The sequence below is a fragment of the Cylas formicarius genome, unplaced genomic scaffold (genome assembly GCF_029955315.1).
Source record: "Cylas formicarius isolate icCylForm1 unplaced genomic scaffold, icCylForm1.1 PGA_scaffold_18__1_contigs__length_1836631, whole genome shotgun sequence".
In the NCBI taxonomy this organism is placed as follows: domain Eukaryota; kingdom Metazoa; phylum Arthropoda; class Insecta; order Coleoptera; family Brentidae; genus Cylas; species Cylas formicarius.
In genome coordinates this window covers 83760-100528 of record NW_026844261.1, presented here as the reverse complement: position 1 = coordinate 100528, position 16769 = coordinate 83760, and the positions used below count along the sequence as shown (strand labels likewise).

Genomic DNA, 16769 nt, shown 5'->3' with positions numbered 1-16769 from the left:
GCGAAAATTAAATTTTGAGCGTCCTCAATAGTTCGCGTAAAATTCATTGCGAAAGCCTACCTGTTTCTTGTTGGCCGATGTACCAGGCTACCTGGCCTTGCATTGCTTCCAGTTTTTCTTTCATATCATCACCATTTATAAAACAGGTGAATACGCGTTTTTTGGTTGTCATTTTAGTAGTAATGATGGGTGTCGTATCTCACAAGATGCACTGTAGGATGGGTACACTTTGGACACACGTCAAGGAGTTTTACTTTGTTTATCCAATACTGTTGTAGCTGATATTTGTATTTGCGGGCGTAATTACACTTTGAACACACGATTTTTTTGGAGTAGAAGAAATAATTTCTCGGCGGTGTGACGTTCATTATTAAACTGAAATGTTATTGTGTGTTCCGGATGTTTTATGAATAGCATTATCAACGGATATTCTTATCTATTTCCTGTCCCCCGCGCCTTCGGTACGTACGCCTCCCTGCCGGTGACGTTTGCGTCACTTGGTTGGCACCACGGACCACGGTTAGGTTGGCACCACGGACCACGGTTTGGTTAATTTGGCACCACGGACAACGATCGGGGGCTACGCCCCCGTGCGGGCGGGGGGCCCCCGAACGGCACGCGGGCGAACGGCGCGCGCGACATCTAGCAGCAACGGGACGGAACCGACTGTACATAATTAGCTCGGCATTAAAGTGACCGTTCAACGACGGACGGGTTTTCACGGCAGCCCCCCCGAGATGGCGGGGGGGGCTGCCGGTGGGGTCCCCGAACGGCACGCGGGCGAACTGACAAAGACAACGGTTTGGTTGGCACCACGGACCACGGTTGGCACCACTGACGACGGTTTGGTAAGGTTTGGGCGAGTGACCTATGGGCGAACGGCCAGAACACAAAAAGAAGAAGACCATGGCAGAGTGGTCCATGGGCGGGTGGCCAATGGGTCCTGTGTGAAAGAAGAAGATCAGTGGGCGGGGGGGCCATGGCCGGGAAGCCAAAAAGTGAGGTTATGTGGGCCTGGATGTCCCTTTATTCATCTACATGCAAGGCCAGGTAGGCAATGGTATGAAAAAGCATCGGAGATGGGGCTCCATTGTAATCCAAAAACCTTTATAAATATCTTCCATTTAATCGCGCATAAAGTCGAGATACATAGAATAGAGCTCTGGGTTTCGAGAAAGACGCTTTTTCAGCGACAACAAGCTAAGATTCTGGGTGTTTAAAGGGTAGGGATGCGATAAATCTACCACTCTTGTTCCTGCGGGTCGTATTTGCGAAAATAGTCTCACACCTTTCGTCCTCCGGGGAAGCGGGATGCTTAGTCGGTATGCTTTCTACTTCCCAGAATTTCAGAAAATAAGTATCTAAGCCAATACTGCTGCAACATGACGTAACAGTCGACAAATTATTCAACGAGTTTTGTACCTTTCCTATTAGTTTCTAAAGCAGATGGATGACCGGACGCACCTGGGATGCGTCCAGCGACTAGGATTTGACCAGTTAATCGCCAATTACAAGATCTACAACACCGGGAATATGGTAATTGCGGTCAGCCAACTCCAGATTTTTTAAATTTTCTCTGCCAGCGTTATCGAGTTGGATTGCAGGTCTGTCAGTACATAGCTGTGGTACGACAATGGCATCGAACGAAAGTAGAGGAGTTGCTTGATTTTGTGATTTAATGGTGCATCGAGTTAATCCTTTTGAAGTTTGACTGGTCATGCCTTTTAGGCCGTGAATGGGCACAGCTTCAACCTGCGTAAACACGTCGTAGTGCGACGACACCCCCAAAGCCTCACAAAAAAAAAAGAAAAAGCGAAGAAACGGTTCAGCAGCAGCAGCAGCAGCATACCGGCTCATCCTCTTCCTCCTCCGGTTGGTTCGATACGTTTATCGACGACGAAGAAAGAAGGCTGGTATGCGAAGCGTTCCAGTTGAAAATGGTTTTAGAGTCGCAGCTGGTGCGAAACGAGGACCGGATCAAAGAGACTGAAACTAAAATTGCCCTGCTGCAGAGCGAGTTACAAGTGGCGCGCCTTCACTCCGACGAATGCAGAAAAAAACTTAAACATTTTGCAAGTTTAGCATCCTCTCTGCCCGCATCAATCCCATAGTTTTTTTTTTAATTTTAAAAATATTATCGATGTTGATGTAAATAAAAAAAATCTTTAGTGTTTTTTTTATTTAGACACACATACACTCCTCCAAACAACAACAACAACTAGAACAACACCTGTTGAATCGGAAGTGAAAAAAAAATACATATACATTTTACATTAGAATAAAAAAAAGACTAACATAAGCCTAATTTTTACAAATATTTTTTATTATTAGGTCGCAATGAACATGTGTGTTTCTATTACTCTTGAGGCATGTTGAGGATTTGTGATATCATTAATAGTTGAGAGATTATTCAATGCATTCTTATAACCTTAGAATACATAAAGAATCTATAAGAGTTACATCTATGGTAAAACGTCAATTTGCAAAGACTAACCATAGAAAATTTTGGAAACATGTTAAATTTCAGCAAAGATATCTTCTATTGTATAAAGAATATATCTCGAAGATTGTTTTTTAAATAGAAACTAATATATTCTATAATAAATGAAAGGTATGTAATGTTTAAACTTATTGTTTATATTACTGTTTCTAACCTCTATTTGTTTTTCAGTTATAGAAAGATTCCACAATTTACCCTAAAATGGAATTATATAGAATATGAACAAGATAAATTATAAAGTATATATTGATATTACACAACTTTTAAAAGTTTCATTGTCAAGAATCATTATAATTCGTTTAAAATGATTTTTATCGGATATGGATATTGGTATTGATATTGAAGGGAGGCGCTCGTGGGCGTCCAAGCATTTAGGCCACCAGACCGCTCTAGAGAATGTCCAAAATGCCACCCTTTCTATAGAAGGTTAGCAACTTCTTTAGTCTAGTAATACCATGCGCTGAATCCCGATCGATCAGGGTCATTCCGAAGACTCCCAATCTTGCTCATGTTAAAGCAAAGCACTCGGTAAGCAGAAAATACGAGGCTTTCTCCCTTTTTATGCAATCGGATATGGGTAAAGATAATTTATAAATTTTGACGACTGAAAATTACTGTTTCATTGAAAGAATTGTAGTTACTTTTATATCAAGGAAATATCAGGTGAATGATTATATCATGTTTAAAAATATTTATCATTTTTAGATTGAATTTTTATGTTTAGTAGAGTTTTACAATTTTAAATTTCATTTACTGGAAAATTTCGATTATACATTTTTGCTGATGAAAATATTAATTATTGATTGCCATATTAAGATTATGATTTGTCTGAAATTTAATTGTTAGTAATTTATAATAATGAAAGAAAGAAAATTAAACATTGTTTTAATTTATCAATGAATATATTATCATTACCATTGATTAGTTATTAAAGATACATTTTAAAATGAATTTCATAAAATAATAACTTTGAATATACTTTTGTTTTTCAGGTCTTTTAATTTATTGTTTTTTATTTTCAGTAAATATGAAACTCCAAAATTAATACAAACAAGGAACTATCATCATGAAAAATCGTTACATTTCAACTGAGATGGTTTGAATCAAAGATAAATAAATGTGTCTCATAAAGTTATATTAATTAAAAATTGTTATCTAATGTAATGAAATTTAGTTATTTTTACTTTAAATCACCATCCAAATTATTAGAAATTATGATAGACCCAACTACAGTCAAATGATGGTAAGAAAACATACATGTCTATAAATTTCAAGATTCTAAAAATATCGTTGATGATCGCATAAAGAACGTATTACTGGAATTTATTTCATAAAGAAACATAAAAGGTATTTAATATAACAATCTTAATTTTTATGTGATAATAATTTCCATAATCCCTAATTTATTATTGTTTTGTCTCCGATGGTTGCAGGATTTAAGAATTTGTGGAAAAATAATTAATGCAATACAAAAACCAGATGTTTTATCATAAAGAATATTTTCATTTTGACTAAAATAGTTTTCATTAAATGTAAATGAAGATACAATATTTTTCTAATATTTGGTCGTATATAATCGTGTAATTTATGAAATTTTTAAAATATTATCGTTGATGACATAAATACACTTTACAGATAACAGGTATTTAATATAGAATCTTTAAATTTTATGTGATTTTATTTTTTATAACCTCTAATTTATTTTTATTTCATTTGTGATGATTATAGAATTTGAGAATTTGCGACAAATAATTGGTACAATACATTATTTTATTAAATTAAATACATTATTTGTATAAAGAAATTTTAATTTAACAAGTAAGTCTTTAATATTTATTTTAGAAAATATATCAAATTAAATTCAATAATTATTTTACATATTATCCTATATTTTCAAGCTGAAAAACAAATATATACAAAGCGTAAATCTACACCATCTATCAAGCAATTTCGAAATTACGGATTCCTTTTTCTTTAAGAAAATAATGTAAAAGATTACAAATTACTTTCAAATATATTTTCCAACATATTTTCCAATAACAATACCTAAACATCATGATGAAATCAACAAAAATTGTAATGCCTTTGTATATAATTACTTCATTTATCCAATCAACAATAATATTACATAATCTTAATTCTAACATTAATTATGACAATTTTAAATTTATGACGTCATCAACAGTTGTAGGATTATTTGATGCGGTTTTACAATGCCCATCCGAGTTTCAAACTATGGTAAACGCGAACACAGTTAAACGTAGAAAATGTCAAAATGGGTACGTGTCGACGAATTTTTAAATTATGGCATGTCGTCGTCAATTGCGTGAAAAAATGCGTCACTGGGATTTATTTCCAAGAGAAACAAATACATTTTACAAATTAAAGGTATTTAATATAACATTTTTAATTTTTATGCGATATTATTTTTCATAACCTCTAAAATTTTTATGTGATAATAATTTCCATAATCTTTAATTTGTTATTGTTTTGTCTCCGATGGTTGCAGGATTTAAGAATTTGTGGAAAAATAATTAATGCAATACAAAAATCAGATGTTTTATCATAAAAAATCTTTTCATTTTGACTAAAATAGTTTTCATTAAATGTAAAAGAAGATACAATATTTTTGTAATATTTTGTCGTATGTGATTTTATTTTTTATAACCTCTAATTTATTTTTATTTCATTTGTGATGATTATAGAATTTGAGAATTTGCGACAAATAATTGATACAATACATTATTTTATTAAATTAAATACATTATTTGGATAAAGAAATTTTAATTTAACAAGTAAGTCTTTAATATTTATTTTATAAAATATATCAAATTAAAATCAATAATTATTTTACATAGTATCCTATATTTTCAAGCTGAAAAACAAATATATACAAAGCATAAATCTACGCCATTTATCAAGCAATTTCGAAATTACAGATTCCTTTTTACTTCTTTAAGAAAATAATGTAAAAGATTACAAATTACTTTTAAATATATTTTCCAACAACAATATCTAAACATCATGATGAAATTAACAAAAATTGTAATGTCTTTGTACATAATTACTTCATTTATCCAATCAACAATAATAATACATAATCTTAATTCTAATATTAATAATGACAATTTTAAATTTATGACGTCATCAACAGTTGTAGGATTATTTGATGCGGTTTTACAATGCCCATCCGAGTTTCAAACTATGGTAAACGCGAACACAGTTAAACGTAGAAAATGTCAAAATGGGTACGTGTCGACGAATTTTTAAATTAAAGGTATTTAATATAACATTTTTAATTTTTATGCCATATTATTTTTCATTACCTCTAATTCATAATCGTTTTGTTTCCTATGGTTACCCCCTAAAAAAAAAAACTGACGTCCCAGGTAACAAATTAGACCATTGAAGAACCGCTTAGAAGAGGGTAGTTTAACAGCAAAAATTATCATCAATGAGTTATCAATAAAACGACTTCTGATAACTTCTAGATAAATTATCATAAGAAATTTAAATAAAAACCATCATTGCCAATTTGGAAAAAAATTATCTAAGTAAAATATTATTCGGATAAATGGATAGAAACACAGGTAAAGTTTTATCATGTTCAAATTATAAGTCGTAATTGATATTTGGTATAAAATTAACGTTTCATATAATCTTTTATAATTATTTACACAATTCAAGTTAGTTTTATTGTTTTTGTCAACATTTAAATGAATCATATATATGTGTAAGTATTCAAATAGACGATTTTCAATTTATTTACTAAAATTGCATGATAAATTTAAAATATTTTATTTACTTTTTTGACGGTAAATTTTTTTCATGTTATAATCCTGCAGATTAAAAACAAACCATCATTAACAATTTCCCTATAAGGAATGCCTTCAATCAGTTATTGAACATGAACCAACTGATAATTTCATCCAAAAAATTACCATCACTATTTTACAAAGGCTTATATCATCTAAATAAAAAGAAATAATTAAAAAATATATATATTTAAATGAATGAATGAAAACATGATAATTAATCTTAATTTTCTTTTAATATTTATATTATTATTCTTAATATGAAATATTAGTGTTTTAATGTGTTTCATTTATTTATGTATTTTTTAAATTATTCAAGTTTTTTAAATTCTAATTTTCTAATATTTCTTTTTGAATGTAAAATTTTCCATTTATTTCTCTCAATGAAAATGTAAAAATTATTATATATTTCTAGGTGGACAATAAGTCACTACCGACAACTTAGTTATGAAGAATATCATTCATCAATTATAAAAAAAAGAGAGACAATTTTATTAAATAAACGATCATTGAAACTTTGTAAGTATTCGTCGAGTCATCCAAGAAAATACTTCATTTAGACATAAATTTCAATTTAACAAGTAAGTTTTTTATATTCGTTTTATGTAACATAATAAGTTTTTCGAGTTTAACACAAGAAATGTAAAACATAAGTCTACACAATCTGTCAAACAAATTCGGTATTGTTTACAGATTCCTTTTTATTTCTTTTAAGAACATAAAGTGACGACAAGAAATGAAATAAAAGAAAACTATAAAGAATAAAATATCGTTTATGTAAAAAATAATAATTCAAAAATATTTATTACTACATAAATTACTTCCCTTCCTAAAGTATTATAATTAAGGAAAAAGTAAAAGAAAAATAGATATTTTTGCATAATGATGTTTAAACATCTTAACGAAATTACCAAAAAACTACAATAATTTTCTAATATTTCATCGCATGTAATTGCCTAATAATATCATACATAATATCACATAATTGCCTAATTCGTGAAATTACCAATATGACATATTTTAATTCTAACGTGAAATTTGTGAAGTCATTGACAGTTGCGACGTTATCCAATACGGTTCTGCAGTGCCCATCCGAATTTGAATCTATGGTAGATACAACCACATTCGAACACGAAGAAGAGACGTAGAAGACACCGAGATGATTCTGTGGTGGAGCATTGCACGCGGCGGTTTAACCTCCGTTCGCTCCTTGTTCACTTGACGAAAAGCGAAAATTAAATTTTGAGCGTCCTCAATAGTTCGCGTAAAATTCATTGCGAAAGCCTACCTGTTTCTTGTTGGCCGATGTACCAGGCTACCTGGCCTTGCATTGCTTCCAGTTTTTCTTTCATATCATCACAATTTATAAAACAGGTGAATACGCGTTTTTTGGTTGTCATTTTAGTAGTAATGACGGGTGTCGTATCTCACAAGATGCACTGTAGGATGGGTACACTTTGGACACACGTCAAGGAGTTTTACTTTGCTTATCCAATACGGTTGTAGCTGATATTTGTATTTGCGCGCGTAATTATACTTTGAACACACGATTTTTTTGGAGTAGACGAAATAATTTCTCGGCGGTGTGACGTTCATTATTAAACTGAAATGTTATTGCGTGTTCCGGATGTTTTATTAATAGCATTATCAACGGATATTCTTATCTTATTTACGCCTCCCTGCCGGTGACGTTTGCGTCACTTGGTTGGCACCACGGACGACGGTTGGCACCACGGACCACGGTTAGGTTGGCACCACGGTTTGGTTAATTTGGCACCACTGACAACGATCGGGGGCTACGCCCCCGCGCGGGCGGGGGGCCACCGAACGGCACGCGGGCGAACGGCGCGCGCGACATCTAGCAGCAACGGGACGGAACCGACGGTACATAATTAGCTCGGCATTAAAGTGACCGTTCAACGACGGACGGGTTTTCACGGCAGCCCCCCCGAGATGGCGGGGGTCCCCGAACGGCACGCGGGCGAACGGACAAAGACAACGGTTTGGTTGGCACCACGGACTACGGTTGGCACCACTGACGACGGTTTGGTAAGGTTTGGGCGAGTGACCTATGGCGAACGGCCAGAACACAAAAAGAAGAAGACCATGGCCGAGTGGTCCATGGGCTGGTGGCCAATGGGTCCAGGGTAAAAGAAGAAGACCCGTGGGCGGAGGGGCCGTGGCAGGGAAGCCAAAAAGTGAGGTTATGTGGGCCTGGATGTCCCTTTATTCATCTACATGCAAGGCCAGGTAGGCAATGGTATGAAAAAGCATCGGAGATGTGGCTCCATTGTAATCCAAGAACCTTTATAAATATCTTTCAGGTAATCGCGCATAAAGTCGAGATACATAGAATAGAGCTCTGGGTTTCGAGAAAGACGCTTTTCCAGCGACAACAAGCTAAGATTCTGGGTGTTTAAAGGGTAGGGATGCGATAAATCTACCACTCTTGTTCCTGCGGGTCGTATTTGCGAAAATAGTCTCACACCTTTCGTCCTCCGGGGAAGCGGGATGCTTAGTCGGTATGCTTTCTACTTCCCAGAATTTCAGAAAATAAGTATCTATGCCAATACTGCTGCAACATGACGTAACAGTCGACAAATTATTCAACTAGTTTTGTACCTTTCCTATTAGTTTCTAAAGCAGATGGATGACCGGACGCACCTGGGATGCGTCCAGCGAGTAGGATTTGACCAGTTAATCGCCAATTACAAGATCTACAACACCGGGAATATGGTAATTGCGGTCAGCCAACTCCAGATTTTTTAAATTTTCTCTGCCAGCGTTATCGAGTTGGATTGCAGGTCTCTCAGTACATAGCTGTGGTACGACAATGGCATCGAACGAAAGTAGAGGAGTTGCTTGATTTTGTGATTTAATGGTGCATCGAGTTAATCCTTTTGAAGTTTGACTGGTCATGCCTTTTAGGCCGTGAATGGGCACAGTGTAAAGCTTCAACCTGCGTAAACATGTCGTAGTGCGACGACACCCCCAAAGCCTCACAAAAAAAAAAGAAAAAGCGAAGAAACGGTTCAGCAGCAGCAGCAGCAGCAGCATACCGGCTCATCCTCCTCCTCCTCCGGTTGGTTCGATACGTTTATCGACGACGAAGAAAGAAGGGTGGTATGCGAAGCGTTCCAGTTGAAAATGGTTTTAGAGTCGCAGCTGGTGCGAAACGAGGACCGGATCAAAGAGACTGAAACTAAAATTGCCCTGCTGCAGAGCGAGTTACAAGTGGCGCGCCTTCACTCCGACGAATGCAGAAAAAAACTTAAACATTTTGCAAGTTTAGCATCCTCTCTGCCCGCATCAGTCCCATAGTTTTTTTTTTTAATTTTAAAAATATTATCGATGTTGATGTAAATAAAAAAAATCTTTAGTGTTTTTTTTATTTAGACACACATACACTCCTCCAAACAAGAACAACAACTAGAACAAAACCTGTTGAATCGGAAGTGAAAAAAAAAACATATACATTTTACATTAGAATAAAAAAAAGACTAACATAAGCCTAATTTTTACAAATATTTTTTATTATTAGGTCGCAATGAATATGTGTGTTTCTATTACTCTTGAGGCATGTTGAGGATTTGTGATGTCATTAATAGTTGAGAGATTAGTCAATGCATTCTTATAACCTTAGAATACATAAAGAATCTATAAGAGATACATCTATGGTAAAACGTCAATTTGCAAACACTAACCATAGAAAATTTTGGAAACATGTTAAATTTCAGCAAAGATATCTTCTATTGTGTAAAGAATATATCTCGAAGATTGTTTTTTAAATAGAAACTAATATATTCTATAATAAATGAAAGGTATGTAATGTTTAAACTTATTGTTTATATTACTGTTTCTAACCTCTATTTGTTTTTCAGTTATAGAAAGATTCCACAATTTACCCTAAAATGGAATTATATAGAATATGAACAAGATAAATTATAAAGTATATATTGATATTACACAACTTTTAAAAGTTTCATTGTCAAGAATCATTATAATTCGTTTAAAATGATTTCTATCGGATATGGATATTGGTATTGATATTGAAGGGAGGCGCTCGTGGGCGTCCAAGCATTTAGGCCACCAGACCGCTCTAGAGAACGTCCAAAATGCCACCCTTTCTATAGAAGGTTAGCAACTTCTTTAGTCTAGTACTACCATGCGCTAAATCCCGATCGATCAGGGTCGTTCCGAAGACTCCCAATCTTGCTCATGTTAAAGCAAAGCACTCGGTAAGCAGAAAATACGAGGCTTTCTCCCTTTTTATGCAATCGGATATGGGTAAAGATAATTTATAAATTTTGTCGACTGAAAATTACTGTTTCATTGAAAGAATTGTAGTTACTTTTATATTAAGGAAATATCAGGTGAATGATTAAATCATGTTTAAAAATATTTATCATTTTTAGATTGAATTTTTATGTTTAGTAGAGTTTTACAATTTTAAATTTGATTTACTGGAAAATTTCGATTATACATTTTTGCTGATGAAAATATTAATTATTGATTGCCGTATTAAGATTATTATTTGACTGAAATTTAATTTACTGTTTCTAACCTCTTTGTTTTCAGTTATAGAAAGATTCCACAATTTACTCTAAAATGGAATTATATAGAATATGAACAAGATAAATTATAAAGTATATTGTAAAGGGTTGGGGGAAGGTGGTTGTAAATCACCCTCAAACACAAACAAAACAATATATCGGTAACGCGTCTAAGTGATAAATCCCGCTTAGCAATAAATTTATCCATTTCCGACATTGTAAATCGCTTTGTAAACAAATGCACTCCTAAGTCTCGAAACAAAGTACCCACGTAAATTAAAAGGAAGAAGAATTTGAGCACGCAGAAAATATGCTTAGAACGAATCAAATAAAAAGGCCGCAATTCGAAACGACGGTAAACACTTTTTATTAAACCGCTTTTTTGCGCTCCAAACTTTACACGTTTTTTGCTAACCTGTTCACGATAGCGAACATGTATTTAAATTACTAAAGTTTGTGAATGACTATAAAAATCCAAAAGACTGATTCTGATTTGGGGAGAAGGACCAATATGTAAAGGGTTGGGGGAAGGTGGTTGTAAATCACCCTCAAAATTTAAACGAGAAAGAGCGGCAAGAAAACGGTAGGACATACAACACCCGAAACGGTTAATCACCCACCTTGATGGTTTCCCGCGTCGTCGTCTGCCCGGCCGGGTCTTCTTAGGGGTATTTTCTGGAGGGTTGGGGGTGGTAAGGACCACAACACAGCGCGGGGTTCTCGCGAACCGGTCACAGAAGAGAGATTAGTTTTTCGTGGTTCGCACTACGGACGCTCACGCAAGTCTGTCTTTTCGCGCGGCTTAACCAAGGTTGGGTATGGTGGGGGTGTTGTATACACAGCGCGAAAATAAAAAGTTAACCCAAAACAAAAAAAAATTATGAAGTTACCGAAAAATGTTATTCATCCCTTAACATTCCGGCCTCCCAAAAATACCCAATTTTTCCCATAAACTTATCCTATACTATATACACGGTTGCCCCTTGAACAGGTTAACAGTTAGGGACAAAAGATAATTTGACCAAAGGTCGATCGAAAGTGCCTTTGGCCGTGTGTACTTGCACAACGCGAATTTTCTTGTCGGAACTGGGGTACAAGCGCGTGATGCGGCCCAGAAGCCACTTTAACGGGGGGAGGTTCTCGTCTTTAATTAAAACCAACTGACCAACTTTTGGGGGGTTAGTCGTGGTGTTCCACTTGTGCCGTTGCTGCAGCTGGTGGAGGTATTCCCGATGCCATCTGTCCCAGAAGTGCTGATGCAACTGCTGCATGAGCTGCCAACGAGTGAGTCTGTTAGTGTTCAGATTAGCTAAAGGGTCGTCGGGAGGGGCAGATAGGGGCTCCAGGGTCAGAAAATGCCCAGGAGTAAGGCTATGCAAATCGTTTGGGTTGGAACTCAAACTACATAATGGGCGGGAATTCAGTATGGATTCCACCTGAGTTAACACTGTCGACATTTCCTCGAAAGTCAGGATTTGAGAGCCTATCACACGAAACAAATGGGTCTTTACCGACTTGACGCCGGCCTCCCAAAGACCTCCAAAGTGAGGACTGGAGGGTGGGTTGAAGTGCCAGCGCACCTCACACTGGTCGGCGGACTGCTGGCAATACTGTACCAACAACTGGTTAGCACCGACAAAATTTCTACCCTGATCACTATACATGTCAGTGCAACGCCCGCGGCGAGCGACAAAGCGCCGAAAAGCGGCCAAGAATGCGTCTGAGCTGAGTTCAGAAGCCAATTCCAAATGGATGGCTTTGGTAGCCATGCAAACGAATAGGCAAATGTAAGCCGCCTGAGTCTTAGCGCCGCGCCTTCGCGCCAGGGTAATGGAAATTGGACCGTCGAAATCGACACCGGTATGCGCGAATGGCTTGACCTGCGATACACGAACGGGGGGTAAATCAGCCATGAATGGCTGTACACAAGAAGGTTAGACACGGAAGCATCGGTAACACTGCGATAGGGTGTGACGAATTGCTCTGCGGGCGGACAAAATCCAGAATTGTTGTGAAATCTGGTACAACAACGATTGGGGGCCCGGGTGGCAATTTTTCTTATGGAACTTTTCGATCACGAGTTCGGTAAAGCGATGGTCTCGAGGTAGTAGAAGAGGATGTTTTACGTCGAAAGACAACGCAGAACCTCGGAGTCTGCCACCGACTCGAATGAGACCGTGCTCGTCGATAAAGGGCGCTAGGGAGCGTAAAGGTTTGGGGCACAGTTTACCGTTTCGAAGACACTTCAGCAAACCGGCGAACACCTCACGTTGGACGTATCCTGTCAGCAAGGTGCGGGCGTGATACGTGTCCGCAAAAGACAAATTATCAAGCGCTCGCTTATGAACGGGGGTACGACAATTATTTAGAAACCTACAACAATAAGTCAGGATCCTCTCAATTTTTCGTAACGACGAGAAACGGGTTAACAGTTCTCCGAGCGAGTCAACTAAATTGGTGGACACACAAGTCAACACTGGTTTACGTTCCAGTTCCAGATCGTCTCCGGGGGTGAAGTCGGAGGTGGGCCACTCTTCCACCGGAAGACGCAAACAAGGGGGACCACAGAACCAAGAGGGGTGGATTAATATTTGCTCGGGGAAAAGCCCTCGGGATGCGCAGTCAGCAGGGTTGGATGAACCGGCGACGTGATGCCAGGAACTGGGGGAAATGATGTCCTGAATGAGGGACACGCGATTGGCCACAAAAGTTTTCCATCTGTGGGGGGAGAACTTTATCCAAGACAACGCAATTTTGGAGTCACTCCAGGCGAATACTCTCGTGATAGTCAACTCAGAGGCTATAGTGGATCGGACGAAATCTACGAGTTGGGCGAGCAGTAACGCTGAGCACAACTCCAGACGGGGGATCGACACTCGCTTCAAAGGCGCTACCCGATTCTTTGCACACAGAAGGGTGACAGAGATATGGCCCTCTCTGACGCTTCGCAGATACACGGCTGCACCGTATCCGCGCTCCGAAGCGTCACAAAATCCGTGCGTCTCCACCTGGACGCCATTGCTAGGCAGTACCCGACGAGGGATTGTCAGCCCAGAAAGACTGTCCAGCTGAGACGAAAACGAACTCCAATCTTCGAATATGTCGCGGGGGGGAGGTGCACCCCAATCGACGCCCTGGGACCAAAGCCTCTGTAGGAGAATTTTGGCAGTCAACACGACCGGGGATAAAAAACCTAGGGGATCGTATATTTGGGCTACTTGCGACAAAATATTCCTTTTTGTGCACGTCCTATCCGCTACTTGGATGCGGTAGGAGAACACATCCCGTAAGGGACACCACTGCAATCCCAACACCTTTAAACTGGGATTGTTGTCTCCGCATAGGGAAACGGGTTGATGATGTGAAGCGGGGAGTGAACTCAATAACTCGGGGGAGTTGCTCGCCCATTTGCGCAACTCGAAACCACCCAATTTTAGCAGCGATACTAATTGATCCCTCAACTCACGGGCTTCCTCCAACGAGTCTGTTCCTCCGATAATGTCGTCGATGTAGGTTTGGCAATCTAGGAGACGGGCTGCTAACGGGTAACGCACTCCTTCGTACCTAGCAAGCTGACGCAACACGCGGATAGCCAAGTATGGGCTACAACTTAGTCCATAGACCACCGTTGACAAGACGTACTCTCGCACTGCTTCGCGGGGATCAAAACGCCACAGAATCCGCTGGAAGAGGTGGTCGGCGTCACTCACTAGGATTTGACGATACATCTGACGAATATCGGTGGTGAAAACCACACAGTACAGTCGAAAGATGAGCAAAATGGCTCCAAAGTCGGGTTGGAGCTTGGGACCCGTAAATAGAAGATCGTTCAGAGACCGGTCGTTGGAAGTTTTAGCTGAAGCATCAAACACAACACGCAATTTAAGGGGTTCGCTATGTGACTTCCAGACGGCGTGATGAGGAATGTAGTAACCTTGGGAAGAGGGCGGCAGGTCGCTAACGAGTGCCATGTGACCTTGTTCCCAATAATCTCTCAAGAACTCGTTGTAGGCTAATCGCAAAGTTGGGTTCTTGGCCAAATGCGCCTCTAACAACTGGAATCGCCTAAGGGCTTGAGGGTAAGATTCACCAAGTGAAGGGTGTTTATCCTTAAAGGGTAAGGATACGACGTATCTACCTGAAGGGGCACGGGAATGGGTAGAGAGAAAGATCTCCTCACACAATTTGTCTTCAGGAGACATAAAGGTCTTTGAAGGGACGGACTCAAGTTCCCAAAATCTCTTCAAAGAAACATCAACAGCAGTACTCACAGTAATATAAAAACTAATGGGAGAAGATGGTTCTAAAGAATTCACTTTTCCTAGGACAACCCATCCGAAGATGGTCCGAAAAGCGCATGGGCCACCGTTCTGTCCTTTTCTAAATCCAAGCAAACAAATATCTCCGTAAACCTCTGCCCCTAAAAGCACGTCTATTTCGTTGGGTTCACAGAAGTGGGGATCAGCCAAGGGTAGGGACCTGAGATGTTTTAGATTCTGCTTATCAATCACCTGGTAGGGTACCTTATCACAAATAGATGGAATAACTAAAGCCTCTATATGGAGAGCAGGGGATTTTCTTTGGGAGGGGGTCACGCTCAGGGCAACCTTCCCTAACGCAGACGTCGACATTTGGTTGAGGGCTTGAATTGGTGTCGGAGAGAGAGACCTTGGAAGCTCCAATTTCTTCGCAAAGGAATCTGTCACAAAACTGGCTTGACTAGCTGAATCCAACAGTGCACGACAAGTAACAAGTCTGCCAGATTTATCCGAAACGGACACCAAGCAAGTGGCAAAGAGCACGACCTTTTGAGAAGAGAGATTGGTCATCATGGTCACCGGACTAGGGATAGTACCTTCCTGGTTGCCGGAAGCAGGGGGAGCTTCATTCAACGGGGAGGGGGTAGTAGCATTTCCAAAATGCACTAAAGTATGGTGGCGCTTGCCACATACACGACAATTAATCTTGGAGGGGCATCTTCCAACACCATGGGATCGCGCGAAGCAATTAAAGCACAAACGATGTTGCTTGATGAACACATGCCTTTGAGGGGGCTCAAGAGATAGGAAGGAATCACACTTTGTCAGAGGATGGTAGTCCATAGGGCAGTATAAACACTTACTGGTGCAACTCACATCAGCACTCGGAGGGGTAGACGTCGCTATCATAGATGTGGGTCTACGTGTATCGGTTGAAAGTCGCTTCGAAACCTCAAGCCTCTTGGTAGGGGTAATACCTTTTGAGGTAACTAAAGAGTTTTCTAAAGCTTTACAATTCTGTTCCAAAAAATCACATAAATCTTGAAAAGTTGGGATATCTTTATCACAAAATTTGAGTTCGAACCTCGTCTTGAGAGTTGAGTGGAGTTTCTCTAAGAGCAAATTGAATTTTGTAAAATCCCACTAGTCGATATCGAATTTATCGATAGCTGCAAGATTCTCTGAAAATGTTGAAAGCAATCTCCTCAGTTCAACAACCGAGTCACTCTTCATAGTCGGAGCCCGAAAGATCGACAGCCAATAATCGGTTAACAACAATCGATCGTTTTGATAACGCTTCACGAGGGCATTGTAAGCTATACTATAATTGGCATCCTTAATTGGCAAATTCTTCACGACACTGAGAGCATCCTTTTCCAAATAAGATACTAAAAATTGAAATTTTTCAATGTTTGAAAGGGAAGAATTATTATGGATCAACGTGTTAAACATATCAAAAAATGTAGGCCAATTTTTCAATTCGCCATCAAATTTCGGAATGATAATACGGGGGAGTCGGAGATTACTATTTCTTTGCGACTCTCGACCAACTACAGATGGTACCGGAGAGCCTGCCTTAGGTTCCACTTTCTCAAATAATCGCTTGGCAATAGATCGAATTGAATAATGCAACTGATCAAAG

The 16769-nt window shown here is 38.5% G+C and overlaps 2 protein-coding genes and 2 long non-coding RNA genes across 9 annotated transcripts; 2 read left to right on the top strand and 2 right to left on the bottom strand.

The window, feature by feature from the left end:
• Positions 1–2398: 2398 nt before the first annotated feature.
• Positions 2399–4075, top strand: LOC132695985 (uncharacterized). Its single transcript, XR_009617975.1, has 3 exons — positions 2399–2611; positions 2672–2926; positions 3523–4075. It is a non-coding gene; the product is annotated as an uncharacterized LOC132695985 (long non-coding RNA).
• A 621-nt stretch (positions 4076–4696) lies between these two features.
• On the top strand, positions 4697–10392 carry LOC132695980 (uncharacterized). 6 transcript variants are annotated; one of them, XR_009617968.1, is made up of 6 exons: positions 4697–4888; positions 6731–8199; positions 8259–8575; positions 8640–9060; positions 9120–10136; positions 10197–10392. It is a non-coding gene; the product is annotated as an uncharacterized LOC132695980 (long non-coding RNA). The 6 variants fall into 6 exon arrangements; XR_009617965.1 differs by having other exon boundaries at positions 6731–8575; positions 8640–8837; positions 8950–9060; XR_009617969.1 differs by having other exon boundaries at positions 6731–8575; positions 8640–9051.
• Positions 10393–11860: 1468 nt separating this feature from the next.
• Positions 11861–12781, bottom strand: LOC132695991 (uncharacterized). The gene has a single exon (XM_060660509.1). The coding sequence runs from the start codon at positions 12779–12781 to the stop codon at positions 11861–11863; it is 921 nt and encodes a 306-aa protein (XP_060516492.1).
• Positions 12782–12802: 21 nt separating this feature from the next.
• LOC132695990 (uncharacterized) lies at positions 12803–15970 on the bottom strand. The gene has a single exon (XM_060660508.1). It carries the CDS (start codon positions 15968–15970, stop codon positions 12803–12805), a length of 3168 nt encoding a protein of 1055 aa, XP_060516491.1.
• Between the last annotated feature and the right edge of the window lie 799 nt (positions 15971–16769).

Excerpts from the sequence above, each read along its gene's own strand:
- LOC132695991 (XM_060660509.1), bottom strand. The coding sequence starts at position 12,781 with ATGGCTGATTTACCCCCCGTTCGTGTATCGCAGGTCAAGCCATTCGCG.
- LOC132695990 (XM_060660508.1), bottom strand. The coding sequence starts at position 15,970 with ATGGACTACCATCCTCTGACAAAGTGTGATTCCTTCCTATCTCTTGAG.